The sequence below is a fragment of the Pelobates fuscus genome, chromosome 4 (assembly GCF_036172605.1).
Source record: "Pelobates fuscus isolate aPelFus1 chromosome 4, aPelFus1.pri, whole genome shotgun sequence".
Taxonomy (NCBI): Eukaryota; Metazoa; Chordata; class Amphibia; order Anura; family Pelobatidae; genus Pelobates; species Pelobates fuscus.
In genome coordinates, this window is record NC_086320.1 from 162,807,886 (window position 1) to 162,831,149 (window position 23,264).

Sequence of the window (23,264 nt, forward strand, 5' to 3'; positions counted from 1 at the left end):
AAAACGAATAGTTAATGGCATGCTTTAAAACTGAGCACATGGTTATCCATAATCCCTTGTATCGGTTTTGTTTGCCCCAGCCCCCACGTAGCACTTTAGACAGTTTAGATTGCAAATCTAAAGTGATAATAAGCATGTAGGACAAATAGCACTACAGCTTTAAGCTACCTTCTCAGTCAGAGAGCTCAAAAAATGAAGTTATACTCCTCATCTGCCTTCTTTGTATTTGTGGTGTGCACACACTATGTAAGTTTTCCTCCTCATTGACAGTTTTCAGGAATAATAACTCAAAACAAAGGCAACATGTTTGTGTCTAGCAGTTACACTCACAAAACAGTTGAATGGAGTGGTCACTAACAGCTTAGGCAGTAGTTCCTTTTAGCTGATCTGCTAAATGGAACTGCTACCAATAGCCAATTTACATCCCCATAAACCCCTTCTGGGCAGAGATTTTAAGAATATGCATGGCTGAGGCCCTGGTCTGGGCAGACACAGACTTAATGAGTGAGAATTCATAGTGAATTTTAAATGTAAGGTCAAAACAGCAGAATTGGAAAACGTCTCTTAGACAACTATGCTTTCAGTTCAACTACATTAGCCTTAAATTTAAATTAATTTAGAAACCTCACTTTTAGTAAATAATCCTGACCTTGTAAACTGCAATGGCTGTGCATTTGAATTAAGGCAGGAACATTAAACATGAGCATATTTTTATACAGTATGCGGTTTCACAGGCAGAGACCATTCATTTGTCACATTTGATGACAATTCATCCCATAAATCTACATTTCATGACTTGATTCATCCTATAAATCCACAAGACTTTTCCAGAGGTACAACTCATATCACCCAACTTTCCATTTACAGGTGGTTCTCACTTACGACCAGCTCTCTAGTGTGGGGATTCAAGGGATTACCCATGTTAGAGAGCTGGTCTATGTTCAGGAAATTTTCCCCCGAACATAGATTAGAGGGATTCTCTACTCTGGTGCGTATGTCTATGTTCGGAGAAATTTCCCCGAACATAGAAAAAACACACCAGAGCAGTGAATCCATCTAATCTATATTCAGGGAATGTTCCCCGAACATTGATTTGAAGGATTCTGTGCTCTGCTGTGCTTGTCTATGTTCAGTGAAATTTCCTCGAACATAGACCCGCACTGGTGTGCATGCACTTACCGACCAGGTCGTAAGAACGGAACCCAGTCGGTAAGTGAGGAGCATCTGTAACACAATAGTTTTTTTTTCTCACTGTACATATTTTCTAACTTAAGGGTGATTAGAAAGATAAGTTATGTCAATGACTCCATGTTAGTTTCTTTAAAAAATAAATAAATACTTAAAGCGGCACTGTCATGGCCAATCCATTTTTTTTTTTTAAGCCTCCAGACTCCACTACATCTAATTGTCCCCCTAGTCACGCCCAAATGCCCCTAAGCCCCCCATATTACCTATCTTTTTATCTTTATTTTCTGCCCGGACCTAGGTCCTGGGCACTGCAATCTTTGAGTGGGTAGATGAAGTCCCTTTGGGACATATCATCTGCCCACACTAGATAGTACTGTGAAATTCCCGCGCATGCCCATTTAAACATTTGGGAGTTCGCTACAGGAATTTAGTCTATTCATTCGTCAGAAAGACGAATGAATGAATAGAAATTTCAGATGAACAAACAAACACCGAATGTCGATGTTCGTTTAGTTTACTACAAGGAGGGAGCTACCGTTGCTTATGCCCCTCCTTGTAAAATGTAAAAATAGAAGCGACAGGGAGCAGTGCTCCCCTCCACTTCCTAAGCCCCCCCAATGTCCTCCTTTACTCTATGGGGGTCAATATATTAGCATAAGGGAGATTTAAATCTCCCGAATGCCCCTACTTGCTATGCCACGAGTAGGGGCATGTCTACTAAACAGCCTGTGGCTGATCATTGTTGTAAAAAAAAAAAAAAAGCCCCCCCTTCCAACATGTAGTCTTATGGTGGTGCATCTATTACCTAGCAGGGGCAACAAAGTGTTCTCCCCCAGCCCTCACCCGTGCCCCGTGAGTTGGGGCTATGCAAATAAACAGGGGACATAGGGTCCCCCTTGGCCTTCACCTAACTGAAAATGGGGGGACACCTATTGTCCTCACTTTTTTAAAATGAATAAAACAATAGTAATAATAATAATAATGTTTTCTAAATCAACAGCATAATAGAATGGGCTTCAAGGTTGAACCTGATGGACTTTAGTCTTTTATCAACCTAGACAACTATGTAACTATACTGTAGATATAGTTTCTCAGCTGTCTACACATGTTCCTACATATATTGTACACATTAAATAAATACCTTTGTGGGAGCTTGCACAACAACATCTGAGACATCTGCAGAATCATCCAGGATTACATCCCTAGGAAAAGACCAATCAAGAATGAAAGAAAAGAAAATCTCTGTGTTATTTAGTTGCGCAACCACAAGTGGTTCACTTGCAGACTTTAGACTTGTCTATCTGTTTCACACGTCAGTAGAGCAGCTTCTGGGCCTTGCATTGTATGTAGGATCTACCGACTTAGACATTTACAGACCAGTGGTACAGACCTGGAATCCCCATGGTCCGCCGATGTGCTCAGTTGTTCTTCGGAAACTGGAATAACAGCTTCAAGTGGAACGTATTCTAGTGTAACATAAAATCTAATTATTAATTTGACAAATCTACACAGATCACCCAATTTAAAACAGCAAACTGTTTTTCGCTGGTACCAATTTACACTTACCTATCAACACTTCCTGTGAATCAATTACTTCGCTTCTCTTCGGAGTTGATGCAGCTCCAGAACTTACTTTCTGACAAGCGTAACACAAAGGTTACAAATATTGAATTCCAATAAATGACATACAATGAATTCACACCCCACAAATACCACCTCCTTTGGTACATTTCCAGTTTGTGTGTGGGCACTTTACATATCCTTGATTGTTTTGTTTTTTATTTCTTTATTGAGACAAACTGAAAATTTAGCAAATATTTGGACAGCTACAACAAAAACAATAGAAATCTATCCTAAAGGAGAATGTAACCGCTTTGCAACGGACTCTGTTTGTGGTATGTAGCCGTCAATTATGTACTTAATGACATGCTCTGTACCACATAAGAACTTTGTTTAAAATGCCCTAAATATCAACACAATCACTGTGATCAAGGCAGTGTTATGTGTGGATCTCTCATTAATGAGGTAAAACAGGAAGTCACAGGGATAGCCTTCCCCACGATCGACATGCCTATCATCCACTGGCAGCTAATTGACATCTGTTACAAGTTGTACTTGCTGTGATCTCGGGGATCCCAGTGTGCACATGTTGTTACTGGACAGTTTCACTCCTGTCCAATAACACCTTCACGGAGCTGTCAAAGCCATAGGACCACTGTTTTGATCAACTGTCACCTGGCCAATGCAGGACTATCTCACAATGAGGAAATCTAGCAGTAGTCTTTTGTTCACCCCTCTAGGCTGACCAATCACACTGGAAGTAAATCACAGGAATGACTTGGCTTAACTAGAAATTATCCCAGGGGTCAATTTACTAATCTGCATAGTTGGAGTTAGGGAGACAATAAGGCGTAAGTAAGGGAGGGTTAAAAATAGCATCAAAGTGTAACACTGGTCAGTATGGTGACAGATTGTGCTACAACCAAATCGTGCATCTGTATGTATGCAACCCTTGTCATCCCTCTCTGCATGTGACTTACACAGCCTTCCTAAATACTTCCTGTAAAGATTCATCTAATGTTTACACATCCTTTCTTATTTTTTTTTACCTCTTGCACTGATGATAGCCTGCTAGACCCTGCAGGAGCCTCCTGAATGTATATCAATTTACAGAGCAGGAGATACAAAGTTCTACAGCAAGTTAAAATGTGACTGAAAATGAAAATCATTTCATGCAGGCTGTGTCAATTACAGTCGGGTGGGGGGAGGGTGGGTGTGGCTAGGGCTGCATAATCAAACAAAAAAAACTTAAATTATTTAACTCCTAAATGGCATAGAATTGAGCACTGAGACTGAATGGGCATGATTTATACATACTGCTTACTGCTTCAGTAAGCTAAAGTTGTTTTGATACCATTAGTGTCCCTTTAAGAGTTACTCCAAGTTCTATGTTCACTGATTTAACCGGTCACAGTGCTTGGAGTATTTATGCGCAGTTTCACTATGAAATGTTACAGACAGATATTTATGATGCTTCAAGAGGTGTAACCTAACCCCAGCATTAGCATGTCTTGAGCCAGATGGCACAAGAGTCCTGGACTGGGTAATGTCTATTCTGTGCATATTCCATGCACCAAGGGTCATTCATTGTCTGAGAGTGCCCAGCTGGGGCTCTCTGCCAATGAATGAGCGGTGGAATTGGCATTTGTCTTCGGCAGCTCTGCAGAAGCTGGATGTACATCACTAGAGCACTGTAACGGCTATGATGACTGAAATATCCTATTAAGGGAAAATGCATCTAAGACAAAACAGTACATTGGTGCAGCAGTTCTGTCATATTGTAAACATATACAGATGGGATACAAACAGAAGCCAGCAAATTAGCTCACAGTTCCTATAGACCCACTGGTCTGAGAAAAAAGAATGTCTGACAAGGATTCCACTTTCTCTTCATTTGCTTGATCATTCTTCCACTGTTCATACGTTGTACTTGATGTTCTTACTATTAAATAAAATAGAATATTAAACAACAAAAGAGAAAAAAAAAAATCAGAAAAAAAAACAAAAAACAAAAACAGTTTGGGCAAACAAAATGCCCAAAAAAACAACAAACCCCACAACAAATCCAAAAAAACAAAAGTACTATACAACAAATCATAGATACAGGGAAAAAGAAGATAGTGACTTGACATTGTTGCCTGCAAGTTACTACTACTCATGCAGAACTTGAATATACAGCAAACACTGTTGGGTGTTCTGCTGTAACTCAAACTGAAGAGACTCTTCTCAGACCAAATTTGACTTTTAATCCAGAAGGCTCCTCTGTCGTCTGTATATGACATTGCTCATCAGCAGGTGGAAATTCGTCCTACCACTTACTAATCACAGAGTTAATCACCCATCACATACTCACAGAGTAATCTTTCACAGTGCTATCATATGGGGGATGCTGAAATGTCCCGCATCAGGAGAAAAAAAGGAACATCATATGCACCCAGATCACTTATTCCCTTAACCCTGCAATGTAAAACATTGCCGTTTTACAGGAACTGCAATGTTAATATTGCAGTGCTAAGACTGCCTCTAGTGGTTGACTACCAGCTATGAATTTAAAATACTACAGGCAGATACAGGCTGTATTTCAATATACAAGTCCCCTGCCGATAAGATTGAATTATACACACTACTTAAAATGTGTTATTAGTTTAACAGTATCCCTAGCCATGGTAAACATTCAGCAGGTTTTACCAGGACAGCAGAGAGATTACCTACCACCAACATAAAAACCGCCATGATACTTGGTGAGTGCGTATCAAAGCCAGTTTGGGAGATCTGGCCGCCCAGACTAACCAAAACAGGTTAAAAATGTTACAAACGGTCAGACCTTCCTGTAAAGGGGTAACGAAGTGATCTATTTTCTTTCAGTAGAAAGTGACTTTTATAAATATATATATATATATATATATATATATATATATATATATATATATATATATATATAATATTTTAAAATGACAGGACAGACCGAGTGATGTGTCACATAAGGGATATTTGTCTTCCAAATGGATTTCATATTAAATATTTGTAATTATTTTATATAAAATGAAAACCAAACAGAATACTTTTTTTACCTGCATTCGATGGCTTACTAGACTCCATCTCTGCTGGTTTTACGCTCTCTTTTTCTACTGCTGGAGCACTGCATATCTTCGAGACCTAAAAGAAAATAGAATTCACACAAACATATTTAACATCCAATACAAGAAAAAAAATAAGTTTTGCAACTTGCAGCGTTACCAGTGTATAACCATGGAATAATAATATTTATTTACATGGTCATTGAAACTATTAAAAGTCACCTGATGACTAAACAACCAGATCAACAAACATCAAAAAGAAAGTGTAAAAGAGTCAAAGATACACAATGAATTAACACTTTATTTAGACGAAAGGCTCAGACATAATGTATTTGTTTAAGTGAATAGTAAACTGCTACACTGAACAAAACACCATGACCAAATGTCCCATAGCAGCCACAAAACATGCATATTTTATTTTATTTATAAATGCAAATAGAAATGAAATTGATTAAGCTATACTTTAATTTTAAGGAGCACTATATTTATGCATGTTATCGAAGTTTTAACCAATTATTGACCTTTGCCGAGTCATTCAACAAACTGAAGCATGCACACTACAGCTATACATACATACATAAACTTATAGTGTAATATTAAATATATATATTTTTTCTTCTTTCTTTCACATGCAGGGTTATTTACTAAACTGTTAATGGAATTTAAAGTTATAGGCAAAAATAATATATCTGAAAATAGCCAAGTTCCAGGTTGCCCCCCATCCCTAATTCCGCTATTTAATTCTCTAGATTGTAAGCTCATTCAAGTAACGTTCTCAAAAACAACTTGTCAACACTTTTTTTTTCAGTAATGGTATCAGAATTCCCAATAATGTATTTGACATTATTTAGATAGTCAGAGACAATCAGAGAATACTACATTATTACACTTATGGGACATGTTTCCCTCATTTCAGGTACCTCTTTTTGCTGATTTACAATTAGAAGCTATATCTGTACAGTTCTACTACACCTACATGACAATGACTGGACTCAACCACTGGACTCTATTGTGTGGAGCCCTTCTCAAGCAAAGTACTCCATCAGATGTGTAGTGATGTCCCGAACGGTTCGCTGGCGAATAGTTCCTGGCGAACATCGCTTGTTCGCGTTCGCCACGGATGGAGAACATATGCGCTGTTCGGTCCGCCCCCTATTCGTCATCATTGAGTAAACTTTGACCCTGTACCTCATAGTCAGCAGACACATTCCAGTCAATCAGCAGCAGACCCTCCCACCTCCTGGACAGCATCCATTTTACATTCATTGTGAACCTGCATTCTTAGTGAGAGGAGGGACAGTGTAGCTGCTGCTGATTTGATAGGGAAATTGATAGCTAGGCTAGTGTATTCAGTGTCCACTACAGTCCTAAAGGACTCATCTGATCTCTGCTGTAAGGACAGCACCCCAAAAAGCCCTTTTTAGGGCTAGAACATCAGTCTGCTTTTTTTTTTCTGTGTAATGTAATTGCAGTTGCCTGCCAGTCTGTGTGTCAGGCTCACAGCATATACTGTGCCCACTTGCCCAGTGCCACCACTCACTCACTGGTGTCACAATAGCTTGCATTTAAAAAAAAACAAACTTTTTTGACTGTAATATAATAGCAGTCAGTTTCCTTCATGCGTGTGCGTTTCAGGGCCTGCCAGGGCACAGTGTCACACCAGTGCAACTCATATCTGGTGTAACAGTAGTGTACATTTTTGTGTCAGGCCTACAGCGTCTACTCTGCCAACTTCTGCGAGTGCCACTCATATCTGTTGTCACAGTAGCTTGCATGCATAGTACCACTAATCGGAAAAAAAAAAAGACAGGCAGTGGCAGTCCACCCCACAGGGGCCGTCGTGGTCGTGGTGCTGTGATTCCCTTTGGCCCTAGAAAAATGCCCAATGTTCAGAGGCCACGTACCCTGAACTCAAAAAGTTCTGAGGACATAGTTGACTGGCTAACACAGGACACCCAATCTTCTACAGCTTCCGCTCGGAACCTTGACGCACCTCTCAAGTTACCACTCGCCTGCCTGCCGCCACCACCAACACTAGCACCACAGCTGCTTCACTTGGTATGTCAGAGGAGTTATTTACACATCAGTTGGAAGAAATGAGTGATGCGCAACCATCATTGCCAGAGGATGTAGATAACAGGGATATGTCTCAGTCAGGCAGCATTACACGCGTACGGTGTGATGATGATGTTGTACCCGCTGCTGCTTCCTTTGCTAAGTTGTCAGATACATGTGAAGCGGTTGATGATGACGATGCATCCGTGGATGTCACGTGGGTGCCCGCTAGAAGAGAAGAAGAACAGGGGGAAAGTTCAGATGGGGAGACAGAGAGGAGGAGGAGGAGACGAGTTGGAAGCAGGGGGAGGTTGTCACAAGGAGCTAGTGGCACAGTCAGACAGCATGCATCGGCACCCGGGGTCAGCCAGACAGCACGCCAATCAACGCATGCTGTTGCCACCACCAGAATGCAGTCATTGCAGAACTCAGCAGTGTGGCTTTTTTTGTGTGTGTCTGCCTCTGACAACAGCAATGCCATTTGCAACCTGTGCCAAAAGAAACTGAGTCGTGGGAAGTCCAACACCCACCTAGGTACAACTGCTTTGCGAAGGCACATGATCGCACATCACAAATGCCTATGGGATCAACAAGCAGCACACAAACTCAAATCCGCCATCCTCCTCCTGGTCCAGCATCTTCAGCCACGTCAACCACTGCTGTCCTCCTTGCCCCCTTTCAACCATCCGCCCCTCCGTCTCTCGCCTTGAGCTGTTCCTGCTCATCTGCCCACAGTCAGGTGTCTGTCAAGGACATGTTTGAGCGTAAGAAGCCAATGTCACAAAGTCACCCCCTTGCCCGGCATCTGACAGCTGGCTTGTCTGAACTCTTAGCCTGCCAGCTTTTACCATACAAGCTGGTGGAGTCTGAGGCGTTCAAAAAATTTGTAGCTATTGGGACACCGCAGTGGAAGGTACCCGACCAAAATTTCTTTGCACAAAAGGCAATCCCCAACCTGTACTCGATTGTGCAAAAGGAAGTAATGGCATGTCTGGCACACAGTGTTGGGGCAAGGGTCCATCTGACCACTGATACCTGGTCTGCAAAGCATGGTCAGGGCAGGTATATCACCTACACTGTGCATTGGGTAAACCTGCTGACGGCTGCCAAGCATGGAATGCGTGGCTCTGCAGAGTAGTTGGTGACACCGCCACGACTTGCAGGCAGGCCTGCTGCCACCTCCTCTACTCCTTCTCCATCCTCTTCCATAACCTCCTCGGCTGAGTCCTCTTCTGCTGCTGCGTCTTGCTCCACATCAACGGCACCCCCCCAGCTCCCCAGGAACTATTCCACATCCCGGATACGGCAGTGTCACGCCGTCTTGGGGTTGACTTGCCTGAAAGCAGAGAGTCACACTGGACCAGCACTCCTGGCCGCCCTGAACGCACAGGTGGATCAGTGGCTGACTCCGCACCAACTGGAGATCGGCAAAGTGGTTTGTGACAACGGAAGAAATTTGTTGGCGGCATTGCATTTGGGCAAGTTGACACACGTGTGTAATCTGATCGTACAACGCTTTGTGCGTTAGTACCCAGGCTTACAGGACGTCCTTAAGCAGGCCAGGAAGGTGTGTGGCCATTTCAGGCGTTCCTACACGGCCATGGCGCACTTTTCCGATATCCAGCGGCGAAAAAACATGCCAGTGAGGCGCTTGATTTGCGACAGCCCGACACGTTGGAATTCAACAATCCTAATGTTCGACCGCCTGCTCCAACAAGAAAAAGCCGTTAACGACCATTTGTATGACCGGGGTGCTAGGACAGCCTCTGCGGAGCTGGGATTTTTTTTGCCACGTTACTGGACGTTCATGCGCAATGCCTGTAGGATCATGCGTCCTTTTGAGGAGGTGACAAACCTAGTCAGTCGCACCGAAGGCACCATCAGCGACATCATACCATTTGTTTTCTTCATGGAGCGTGCCCTGCGAAGAGTGCTGGATCAGGCCGTAGATGAGCGTGAAGAGGAAGAGTTGTGGTCACCATCACCACCAGAAACAGCCTTATCCGCATCGCTTGCTGGACCTGCGGCAACGCTGGAAGAGGATTGTGAGGAAGAGGAGTCAGAGGAGGAATGTGGCTTTGAGGAAAAAAACCAACCACAACAGGCATCCCAGGGTGCTCGTTGTCACCTATCTGGTACCCGTGGTGTTGTACGTGGCCTGGGGGGAAGAACATACCTTCAGTGAGATCACTGAGGACGAGGAACAGGACATGAGTAGCTCGGCATCCAACCTTGTGCAAATGGGGTCTTTCATGCTGTCGTGCCTGCTGAGGGACCCTCGTATAAAAAGGCTGAAGGAGAACGACCTGTACTGGGTGTCCACGCTACTAGACCCCCAGTATAAGCAGAAAGTGCCTCAAATGTTACCGAATTACGGCAAGTCGGAAAGGATGCAGCAGTTCCAAAATCAATTAAAAAGTATGCTTTACACAGCGTATAAGGGTGATGTTACAGCACAACGGGAATCTAACAGGGGAAGAAGTGAAAGTAATCCTCCTCCTCCCACGACCACGCCAGCAAGGACAGGACGCTTTACAGACGTGTTTTTGATGGAGGACATGCGGAGCTTTTTAAGTCCTACGCATCGCCACATCCCTTCGGGATCCACCCTCAGAGAACGACTCGACTGACAGGTAGCAGACTACCTCGCCTTAACTGCAGATATTGACACTCTGAGGAGCGATGAACCCCTTGACTACTGGGTGTGCAGGCTTGACCTGTGGCCTGAGCTATCCCAATTTGCGATAGAACTTCTGGCCTGCCCCGCTTCAAGTGTCCTGTCAGAAAGGACCTTCAGTGCAGCAGGAGGTATTGTCACTGAGAAGAGAAGTCGCCTAGGTCAAAAAAGTCTAGATTACCTCACCTTTATTAAGATGAATGAGGGATGGATCCCGAAGGGACTGACACTGGGCGATACATTCGATTAAAAAAGGCCTGATGAGATGAGCTGCCTTGGGCTAAAAATGGTCCACATGCTGCTGTATTTTAGCTCTGAATGCCGGTTGACGTGCGTGACTTATCCGCCACCACTGACTGGGACTGACAGTGGGCGATACATTCGACTAAAAAAGGCCTGATGAGGGGGACGTAACAGGGTGTCACGGCTGCCGGCCCGCCGCGTGATATTTAAATCCCTAGCTCACCCCAGTACCTTGCCCTGTCGTGGTTTCCTGTTCCTGGTTTCCTGAGAGTGCTTTATCATTGTGAATCTGATTTCCTGGTATCCTGATCTTGGCTTTTCCCTGGTTATTCTGAATTCTGGTTTCCCTGACTTGGCTTGTGTAAACGGTATTGTGTATTTTCTGGCTTCCTTGACCTCGGCTTTCCCTTTGACCATTCTCTGTCTCCAGCGTATTAGTCCGGCCATTCTAAGGTCCGGTTTACGCTCTGTCCTTTTATTTTCCTTTTCTTGCCTATGTATATGTTTACATAGTTTCTGCGTGCTGGACCACACTAGTAGTCGTGACATTGGGATTAAACTGATAAGAATAGTACTACTTAACACACCACTCCTATCTGGTGGCACATTAGATTGCATGCGCAGTGCCCCAAATTTGAAGTAGGAGGACCGACCAAGCATCTTTTTCCATCTCACGGTTCTTAAAATCGATGCCATATACACGTCCCCTGATAGGGGACATAACAGGGATTCAACTGATAGGAATAGTACTACTTAACACACCTTATTATAATGCAGAGAGAGGCAACACAAAGAGAGAAGAGTCTGAAGAAGAGGAGTCAGAGGAGGAAGGTGGCTTTGAGGGGGTGGAAGACCAAACAGCAGGCGTCCCAGGGGGCTTGTTGTCACCTTACGGGGACCCCTGGTGTTGTACGTGGCTGGGTGGAGGAAGAGAGACCTTCAATGACATCAGTGAGGACAAGGAACGGGACATGGCTAGCTTGGTATCCAACCTTGTGCAAATGGGGAGTTTGCGGTTGTGCAAATGGACTGTTTGCGGTTGTTTGCGGTGCGTTAAACGGGGAGTTTGGTCTGTCACTGTGAAGCGGGCGTAACCCTTACACTACCTGATCGATACAACATCATACGTGATGTTTTAAAGCACGTTATTCCAAACAATTTAGGAATGTTAGGTGATTTATGCCCTTTATGGATTAAAACCAGACTCTGCATCAACTATGTAATTTTCCATGGGAGTTTTGCCATGGATCCCCCTCCGGCATGCCACAGTCCAGGTGTTAGTCCCCTTGAAACAACTTTTCCATCACTATTGTGGCCAGAAAGAGTCCCTGTGGATTTTAAAATTCGCCTGCGTATTGAAGTCTATGGCGGTTCGCCCGTTCGCGAACATTTGCGGAAGTTCGCGTTCGACAACCTTAAATTTTATGTTCGCGACATCACTAATTATGTGTATTAAACCAATCCCGGACCATTCTCTCCTAACTAGTCATGTTTACAAATGGGCAACATCACTCCTCTTCTTTCCGCTGAAGACATCCTTACCGTAACAAACTTCTTAAAACTCTCTCCGGTAACTTTACATCAAGAGATGCATTTGAGGATAGCATTATACATCTACCTGGCACCTGACTCCCACCACCAAATTAATTTGAGGGCTTCCTCGAACTGCCTGAAATGCGTAGGGGAGTAGGGAGATTCATACCACCGTTTTAGGGGATCTTCTCAAATAAGAGAGTTTCGGGGGCGAAGGGTACGAACTTGCCTTAATTCTCCCAGTGTCACTATGCCCAGAGCTGTCCATCTTTGGTATTTTTACTGGCATTGCACTCAAAAAACTCTGGGTTCATTTAAATGATACTGGCACACTTGGATTTCTTTCCACACGCCAATTCTGACATTATGCAAAATTAAACTAGCCAATGTGTTCAAGTTGGCCTGGGTAGAAGCCTCCCAACTTCAGGGAATGTAAGGTTCCAAATATTTTCAATATTGGGAGACAAACATACAATCTTTAGATACACATAAAACCTTTGTTAGTTAAGCATATGGTTCAACTTACCAGTACTCTAAGACTGCTCTGTAGGACACCGCTAGATTTACTTTACAATTTAAAATTTACAAACCTGATTTGACAACTGTTTTATTTCTATTCCTGGAACAGGAGTACTCTATACTTTCATAGGGAATGGATTTTGATTAGGTTATTTTGAAGGTTTGTTGAATTAACCTAAAAAATAAGTCCTTTTCTTTCTTAAAAAATAAGAAATCAACAATATACAATATGTATGGGGGCACTTAAAGAGAAACTCTTAAATTGTGGCTGAACAAAAACATAGCACAAATTCTCCGTTTTGTTTTGGTTAAAAAAAAAAGGACAATTTCTTCCGTTTTTAATGTTTTTTTTAATTTCTATTTTTTTTTTTTTTTTTTTTTTTTTTTTTTTTTTTAAAGGTGGCATCTACTGAAATTTGCTGGTTAGAATTTGCAATTAATATAAGCTATCAATGGGAAGAGGCGCTGGGACACACACTCAGTAAGGCTGACTGGGAGAAAATTTGCTACCTCACACATCACTGCGCCAGCTACAGCAAGACACAAGACACAGCACACAAAATCATGACGTACTGGTACCGCACACCATCGACACTATACGCCATCTCCCCGACGCACTCCCCGCAATGCTGGAGATGCGGAACGGAGAGGGGCACGCATTTACACATATGGTGGGAATGCAGTGGAATCACTCCGTACTGGCGGGGGATACACACAATGCTACAACTTTTCTCAGACGACCCGCCCCCTTTCAGGCCAGCGGAAATGCTACTGCACCACACCAAGGTACCGCGCTCTCTATATAAAAAGTCCCTGTCCATACGCATACTGAACACGGCCAAATCCATTATACCGAAATACTGGAAGCAAACTGTAACCCCACCGCTGACCATATGGTTCTCCCATATAGAGGACCTACGAGCCCTAGAGGAACTACAACACACGGCAGCAAACACACAACAGAAATACCTCAACAAGTGGACACACTGGCTACTACAGACCTCCAAACCCGACTTTTCAGACTGGCTAAGACTAGTCGACAGAAACGGAGCACAAGAGACAGCAGATTAACCCTACCCCTTCTCTCCCAGTTGATCCTAACCCCTCAACCCCAACCCCTCCTACACACACCGACTAGAGAGGGTCAGGTCCACAAACGAAAACAGGTGAACGGATCCGATCAGAGACGTAGATAGTATCAGACATTGGATAAGACTATGGATGTCACAAACAAACTGACGCCACCTAGCACAATTACCGAGATGACGTGATATAGGGTGAACAGTGAGGCAGTGACAGACATAGCCCAGTTAAACGGCTACAGAGATCTCTCCACAGGGGGACCGATACCTAAAGGGAAATTTACTAGAGTGAAATTGGGACCTGTGAGTCTTATGATATTGCGGGCCTGCGCGCCCAAATAGCTATGACTTCTCTTGAACATGATCCTTTCTCATATCTGACACATGCTGCATCTGGGTCAAATGGTTCCAATACACACGGAGACCTGCGAGTCTCAAGGTAAACAGCACGTAACGAAATGTAACTATGGAAAGTAATTAGCATGTGATGAAGACCTGCGAGTCTCACGAAACCGTGGGCCTGCGTGCCCAAATATTCATGACCTTTCTGGAGCATATTCCTAACGAATGTTTGACGCATGTCGCGTCCTGGTTAACTGGCTCTACTATACACAGGGGCCTGCGAGTCTCAAATTAAACTGCACGAAACGAAATAAAAATTATATTTACAAAAAAAAAAAATATATAAGCTATCAAGCTTTTTACAACAGAGCTGCACAGCAATCTCCTATGGCACTTTTAACATTGCATTCAGAAAATGTTATATTCCTTTTCTACCTTCTTTGGGGGGGTAGGGGGGTTAGCGTTTGTGTTTTCATCGTGCTACGGTTCCCAGTACTTAACTTTACTAACATAGAATGGAGCCACTGCAATCAGAAACCACAAGAGTAAGGAATATCTCATCAGAGAAAGTGAATATCTTCCTGTTCAGCTCCAAGATGCATAACTAGAGCTAAGCTTATAACTAGAGTAGAATCCAGCCACAAAATGCAGAGGAACTATTCAGTTACCAATGTGATTTCTCATAGATAGATTTGAGCATTACCATCTCTCCATCACTCCCACCTGAAGGGCGAGATTGGACAGAAATAAACCTACAGTCTACATATTAACTGTGTATGTCTGCACATTTATATGTAATGTACGTGAGTTAAGCTTAATACACACACACACACGTAAACACATGCATACCAAACACACAAAACATATGTAGGACAGACAGACATGTATAGTCAGAATTAATATACACACTACTCATATATTAACACTAACTACACACACATCTGCAAGTGCAGGTATAACTGTTTAACATACGTGGCTGAGATTAGGGCAGTAGAGGTAAGGCTCCATCAGAATAATTAGACTACTTCAATATAGAAGCAGGGGATTACCATACTTCCCTCTCCATTAAAGACTCTGCACACTGCATTCTGAATATCAAGCTCTGGTTCAAAATAGATTTTGACTTTCGTGACATTTTTGTTGTTAATTAGGAGAGGCTTTTTCAGGTACAAATGTAGAATCTTTTGTCCATCAATTTCTAAAGAAAAAAATACATTTTATTTACAACTTTCATAGAAAAAAAGGTAAATAAAAAACTATTAAAAAGAAATAAACAGTTGTAAATAGGGGTGCCAAAGATAGAATCTAGAAGCAAGTTTGTTGCAGATTTACAACACGAGCATTTAACAAGTTCGGGTGCATTGTGGGTAGAGAATGCTTGTATACAGCCTGTATACAAATAAGAAAATGTTTGTATTAAAATGTATTACTCAAAATATGATCTTTGAAAGAAAGATCCACGTTAAAAACACAAAGAAACAATCTGTGTTTAGGTACCTTGCAGGTTGTAGCTGCTCAGCTCATCCTTTTGCAGTCTGACAGAATCCCAAAGACTTCCCTGCAGAAAAAGCACCACACGATTACCGGTTTTACATGAACAAGGACCTGCTCTCCGAGACATTCACATGGTCACATTCTTACCTCAGTGTTATGTATGTAGAAAGAAATGCACTGACTTTCCACATTGAAATCAATCCAAAAGTGTTCTAGTTTGTCATCCTGTGGTTTTATTAACTAATAGTCAGAAAAACAAAAGAAAAGTGTTTGTGCATTGTTACCATCCTTGCATAAAAACACCCTAAAACACATACAAACAAAAAAATCTCAACCAACTAGCATCTAATGACATGTTCAAAGGCACTGTGAATAAAATGTAGGTCTACAATGCTGGAACTTTGTCTAAACGTGGAGAGTATCATTTGTAAGCTAATTTTGTAAAATGAGAGCCATAAAAAACACAATTATTATGTACAGTCTGTTATGGCTGCCATGTGAGTGCTGTAAGTTTTCATTTTCATGAATCAATGAAAGATGTTGTTTAATTGCTCTTAATTTTTTGGTTAATCTTCCACATACAGAGGAAACTAAGCCTAGCTCTAAAACCATATTAGTTTCAGTATGGAAAGTGTCTAATTCAGCTCCATTAAGCTCTGCCCATCCCACTTCTGTCCGATGCTTGAGTCAGTAAGCCTCAGATAGAGGCATCACTAAAAGGCTGAGAGTTAATACTAATTATCAGGGTTTACATGCAAAAATAACAGATAGCCAATGTATATATATCTGGTTACCACCCCACTGCAACGGACTGAATTCAGGCCTGTGTCCAGTATTCGTTCTGTGGTGTTGTGCTTCTGTGAACACTAGAGAAGAAAAGGCTCAAATAGGTGCATTGAACCTGCTTGCCCTGTACACAATAGAGTCCAGGTTTACGTCCAAACAAGAATGTTTCAAAAGTGTTTTGTGTGCGAGCAGCTTGGAGGAGGGCAAGATTGGCTACCTGTCAACATGGCGTGTATATATATCCTCAAGAGTGCCCAAGCCCTCAAATTCAACATACCCATCCCCTCACTGCAACGTCAGCAATGCGTGTTATATCCCTGACCCACCCATTCTGTATTGAACTTGATACCTTCCAAGTGTCCGTATTTAGGAGGAACAGTCCCATATAAAATCCCTCTATTCCTCTTTACTGGATAGCTGAATATTGTTGGTGAGTTTGCAGGGGCAGTGCAAGGATTTTTGGCTACACAGGCGGAGGTGCATTTTGCCGCCCTCCCCCCCAAAAAAGAAAATGCATATTCACCTGTGTATCATAACACCCTTTTTAAATTTCTTACCCCTTGAGTTTATTTTATACCCGTTTTAGTGTGTCTTACACCCCTTTGTATGTCTCTTACTTCCCCCGGTCTCTTTGTGTGTCTCACTTTGCCCACTCCCTTTGTGTGTCTCTTACTCCCCCTAGCCCCTTTGAGTGGCTCTTTCCCACAGTCCTTTTCTGTGGCTCTCTCCTTTCAGCCTGGTGTGTGTATCCACCAGGGACCTTTGTGTGTATTTTTCCTCCCAAGCTATATAGATATAGTTGTATAGCAAAACACACAACGATAATTATTCAGGCACACAGTCACAGAGATATGCAGCCACATAATCAAACAAACACAGTCATACAGGCACGGACATACAAGCACACAGTCAAACAACCTACACATAGGGTGATCGGGGCTGCAATTGAGTTAGGGGCTGCAGTAGGGAGATAGAGGCTGTAGGGGAAGGGATGTGGAGTAGGGAAGTCAGGGAATGAAGAGGGGTACACAGGCCCTGAGGTGGGGACACAAGGGTTGTTGTGGGGGCAATGGAGTTGTGGTGGTAAGTAAAGGGGCTGTGGTGGGGAGCAATGAGGCTGTAGAGGGGCTGTAAATTGGGCAGTAGCGCGAAGGCACCAGGGCAGAAGAGGGGGCACCCTCAGGGCACTATAGTGCCAGGAAAATGAGTATGTTTTCCTGGCACTATAGTGGTCCTTTAACTTTTTAAAGGAAAAAATTCTCTGTTCGTCATTAGGTGATAGACCAATAGAAAACTGGAGGTGTGTTTACCTTCCAGATAGCAATTTAAGTATTTGGTCTATAGATGGGCAGTCTCGTCCCACTAAACATTCCTATCCAGTAAAGAGTTAACTTTTCCTGGTGGCTATTTTGACGTTATTTAGCTTATCGTTATGGTTACCTATAATTTAAGTTTTCTGTCAGTTCAGTTTTCTCTACAGTTTTCCATCCCCCGTTCTCATTTCTTATCACTTGGTTTGTATAAACAATGCATTATTTAGCTCCGGCTAGGTTAGTCACAGAAAGGATATAAATTTGTGTCTTTGTTAGCTTGAAATCCAAAATGGAGTCTGCTCTGTTCTGAGTGATTCAGGCAGTATACACTTTTAATTTCTATCATAGCGCAAAATGTCTGCCGATATAAATATCCTGACAACCCCGATCAAACCATATATTTTTGAAAAGTAGACACCCTAGGGTATTGTAAATGGTGGTATTTTAACACTTTCCATGAACTAATTCTACCCCTAGTCTATTTTTTTGTGTTAATTTTCTCTCACATTGTACTTTATATTTCCTATATATGTATATTATAATTAAAGCATTTTAGAATATATTATACATATATAATTTCATTATAATTGTATTTTGAGATATATGTATATATCTCAAAGTACACTTATAATATATTATAAAAAAAATGCTTTAATAATAACTGCAGTCCCCCTCCCCCCCCTCGGTCGTCAAGGAGATATACATAGATATATATAAAATTTCATTCTAAGTGCATTTTGATATATATATATATATATATATACATATACATATACATATACATACATATATAAATATCAAAATACAGTTAGAATAAAATTACAAATTATTTTTACAGTTTTCTATTTTTTATAAATAAATATAGTTATATATATATATACACACACACACACACACACACACGTCTGTAATTTTACTCTATGTATATATTAATAAAGAAATACGCTTAGTATGGTGTGTATATATATATATATATATATATATATATATATATATATATACACACACACACATATATATACACATACATACATACATACATACATATATATATACATACACACACACACACACACACACACACTTTTTTTTCTCACCTTTTTTTACTTTAGTCACCAGCAGGGGGACTGCCTGTCAGTTCAGGCAGTCCCCCTGCTGGCAGCACTGTGGACACCTATTGCGGCCATGTGACCAGAGCATGGTAGGCTGCAGTGATTTTAAAAATTTCAAGTCCCCAGCCAGAGGCAGGGGATTCGGATTTTTGCACCCCTGTCTGTGCCGCCTTATGGATGCGCCGGCCCTGTGTGTTTGAGTGTATAAAAAAAGCACTACAGATGTTAGTCTTCGGACCTGTTGGTTGGCTGCACAATCCCTCTACAATGGGGACAAGTTGAAAAGAGAGCTAGCCCTGAGATCAGCAAGTGTCTTTGTAAAAACAAGAGCAATAGGTAAAGAACACACAAAGATGATATCAGAGAAGACAATTAAAAAAAAATTCTGGGGGGGGCCGTGGTTAGCTGAGTTACTGAGCGGTCGTGCTTTTGCAGAGCTCCCACTCTACAGAGATAAAAATCGACTTTTTGCCCTAAAGTGCATCACCCACGAAGATTACCTACCCCGAGAGAGATGGGCCGAAAAAATAGAAAAATTACACACGCAGAGGGTGGCAGACACTCCGATATTCGCCTATCCTTTATCAGGCCATCCTCACAGGCCCGACCAAACATGGCGCTCGGAGATCCGCGCGGCTCCAGCGACTCTGAGCCGTCGCAAGACGAGGAGACGGCCCAAGCAACCCAGGCTTACGGCAGAGTGTACCAGAGGACGGATTCCGACTCCGACAAATCCCCCTCCACTAAAGGAGACATAAAAAACCTCCTCCGGGACCTAAGGGAGGTGTGGAAATCGGACCTCGCTGGGGCACAGGAAAAGATCGGGGGCCTGAGACACCGCATGGGAGCCATAGAGACCAAAGACAAAGAAAGAGGGAAAAAACTGGAAGACACTAATACCCGCATAGACATACTAACCCAACAAGTACAGCGCCTATCCCGCACTGCAACCTCCCTCGAATCACGACACAGACGGAGGAATGTTAGGACCCGTGGGGCGCCGGAAACGGTGGGCCAAGAAGCCTTGCTAGGTTTCACCAGCGAAGTCCTACAAGCACTTGGGATCAAGGAGGACAGCGGAACACCAACCATTGTCACAGCTTTCAGAGTACGAAAGGCTCCTACAGCACCCGTAGATGTGCCACGGGACATCATAGCCGTGACCAAAGACATTAACGCGAAGACCTCCATCATGGCCCGTGCCAGGCAAAGACTGAGCCTACTTATAGCTAACTGCAGGATCTCGATATATGATGACTTACCCTTTGCGATCCTCCTTGACCGGCGAAAGTTCGCACCTGTAACCCGGATCCTGCGAGACTGGGGAATCAGGTACCGATGGGGACTGTTGGGTACCCTGGTGGTGTCGCTGGGAGATACGATACACACGCTGACGGCCTCGGAGGACCACACGGAGTTCCTACGGAGCCTCCCGCTGCCGGACCCGCGCACCACAGCATAGCAAGCAACAACCCCGAGGGCAGCGAACCCAGGCCCGAAACAGAAAAGCGGATCTAGACAAAACGGAGAAGCACGGCATCTAGGGCGGCAAGACCTCCCATAGGACTCTCCTTATTGAGGGCTTCCCGGCTCCAGCGGAGTGGCAGGGGGCTCCGAAGCGTACCCTGAACGGGCCACACAGGACCAACATATGTACTCACCCCACACCACGCATCGAGACTGCCCTGTCATTATTGCTACGGAGCCAGACAAGACCAGAGACACTGACACTGAACTTTGGGCCAGTATTAATGCACTCATCACTTAATACCTTTTTTTTTTCCTTCTTTTTTTTTATATTATTATTATATAATGTTATTTGTTATGTTATTCAGGCCAACATTAAATGGGACACAGGCGGCACCAAGGGGACACATAGGCAGTAAACCCCTGTCAGTCAACCCCCCCCCATATAGGTACGCAATTACGAGACGTAGGGCACTACAAATTAATAGGGTGGGCGACGGTAAGGGCTTCGGCCACACTGCGGCGCGCACAAAACGCGCCAAGAAGTTACAGACCAAGGCACCTCATTTGCTCACATGCTCCTTAGCTAGCAGACCTACCTGCCTAACCAGATGGAAGGAGTTGTTGGCCTGGTATAACCACCCACAGCGCACCCATGGCACTAGGCTGTCGCCCATACAGAGACTCAACAAAGACGCCCATAGACAACCTACCCACTAGCCACACTCTCCGTTCGAGAGATGTAAGGGCACAATCAGCCCACACTACCCGAGGCCCATCAAGGACCCAGGACAGACAATCCCATAAACCACGGGCTGGACACGCACAAGGGATATACCTTGCACTACATTACATTGATGTTTTTCCCCTCACGTCTTCCCACATTAACATCACTTCACCTTCACCTTAAATGCCGAGTTGACTAAATCTACATGACACAAAGACAGACCACAAACATACCCATAATGGGACAAGAATAGCATTAACTGATCACTCACTACACAAAACTGTGCAACTAAATGTCGTGATAATGTATACTGTGACACACCTGCAGCTGCTGTCGTAGCTCTGCGGGAATGTTTGCTAATCTTTATTGCACAACCAAAATAAATTATTGAAAAAAAAAATTCTGGAAAAAAAAAAAAAAAGCACTACAGCAATTATACTCACAGTAATGTGTCTTTAAACCACAATAAATGTGTTTAAAATTCAGTGCGTCAATAAGATACTTTGTTTGTGTTCTAAATTATATTTGTGTTGCGTAAATTGATATTATTAAGTCACCTAAGAAGTCTCTTAAGACCCACACTCTTGGCCATACCTCCCTCACACACCTAAAATTAAAAATGTCCCTCTGAAATGTTTTGAGGTATGCAACAGGCGTACCTCATCTTTACATTCAATAACAATTTAGACCAGGCAAAAAGCAGATAAATTAAACCACTAGACACAATGAAATGCTTATAGAAAGTTACATGAATACTAACCGCTGCAGTGGTTAAAAGCGATCAATAAAATCAAAACCAAAAGCAAACATTTTAAACATTTACCTTATCCATATCGGCAAGAACTGTAATACAAGGAAATGTGTAAACCCTGGGTAATAGATGAGAGAGAGAGAGAGGAAAAAAAAAAAGATTTACAAAAATGTTGAAATTTCTATTTTACATGAGATCTATGAACATTAGATTGCATGCCATCTGACATACCAAGATACTCTGTGTCAAAAAGATTAAACTACTTTTGACAGAATACATGCCAGGATATTCAGCGACTGCTTGCCAAACACACATCAGAAAGAGGAGAAGTTGTGCCCCATGCAGGATAATCATGCCAGTCTAGACTACGCATCTGCTCCTTAAAGGGAACAGAACAGGTACCCAGACAAATTCATCTCACTGAAGTAGTCTGGGGTGCCATGTGCCCCCTTTTACCTCTGCAGTTGAAAACAGTGAGGGATCTGCAGGAATGCAATGTTTACAGTGCAGGTTTAACTTGCCTCTTGTGGCTGTCAGTATGACAGCAACTAGAGGCGCTTTAATAAAATAGCAAAGTGAAAAACGCTGCTATTTTAGACAGATGGTTTCACAGTAGAACATCTCATTGGCACCGAGTGTCATTTTGCAGCTTATGTGCCCTAGCCTCCAAATGCTTTCCTATGGGTAAGCTTTGGATTGGTTGAGATCATGATATATGGGTATTTAAACCCAAAAGACCAATTTAAATACTCTGCTCAAACCATTAATGGACGCTGCTGCCTGTCTCACTGATAACATATACAATCTTAGCACTCCCAAAACACAGTCAGGGTTATTCACTCAAGTGAGACATCAAAGTGAACTTATATTTAAGGACAAAATAGCCAAACCGGAAACATTCTCTAAGTCAGCAATGCTTCCAGTTCAGCTACTATCACCTAAAATGTAAAATTCACTTTGAATTCCCACTTTAGTAAATAGCCCTGACAGTGTACCCTTCATTTAAAAAGGGTTTGATACACAATTAAGAAAATGTGGTCAATATGAAGGATTCCAATGAAGGATGTTGACAGGTTTCTATTGAGACATCTGCATCTTTAATGTACTCAACAAAATGGTAAGGAAAAAGAAAAATGCACAACTAAATGTTCATTCATACCCTCTTTTGTCCTGGCGTCTTGTATTCAAAATGTTCAAAAATTTCCTACAGTCCTAAAAAAACAATAAAAAGTAGATCACATATTTTATTTAGAAGTGGAACTCTAGAATAATAATGTGCACATCTAAAATGTATCCCCCAGGAAATATGTGTTTTTTTTCATGCTATGGATTACATCT

The 23,264-nt window shown here is 42.6% G+C and overlaps 1 protein-coding gene across 1 annotated transcript in view; it reads right to left on the reverse strand.

Annotated features, from left to right (window-relative positions):
- SYCP2L (synaptonemal complex protein 2 like) overlaps positions 1-23,264 on the reverse strand; it is a 139,182-nt gene that overhangs the window by 75,007 nt on the left and 40,911 nt on the right. The window contains exons 11-20 of the mRNA XM_063453060.1: positions 23,086-23,138; positions 21,999-22,044; positions 15,918-16,010; positions 15,774-15,834; positions 15,326-15,474; positions 5,820-5,904; positions 4,578-4,690; positions 2,755-2,824; positions 2,579-2,654; positions 2,330-2,390 (exon numbers count right to left, since the gene is read on the reverse strand). Of these exons, the coding sequence (XP_063309130.1) occupies positions 2,330-2,390; positions 2,579-2,654; positions 2,755-2,824; positions 4,578-4,690; positions 5,820-5,904; positions 15,326-15,474; positions 15,774-15,834; positions 15,918-16,010; positions 21,999-22,044; positions 23,086-23,138 (807 nt within the window). The remainder of the gene's footprint in view (positions 1-2,329; positions 2,391-2,578; positions 2,655-2,754; positions 2,825-4,577; positions 4,691-5,819; positions 5,905-15,325; positions 15,475-15,773; positions 15,835-15,917; positions 16,011-21,998; positions 22,045-23,085; positions 23,139-23,264) is intronic.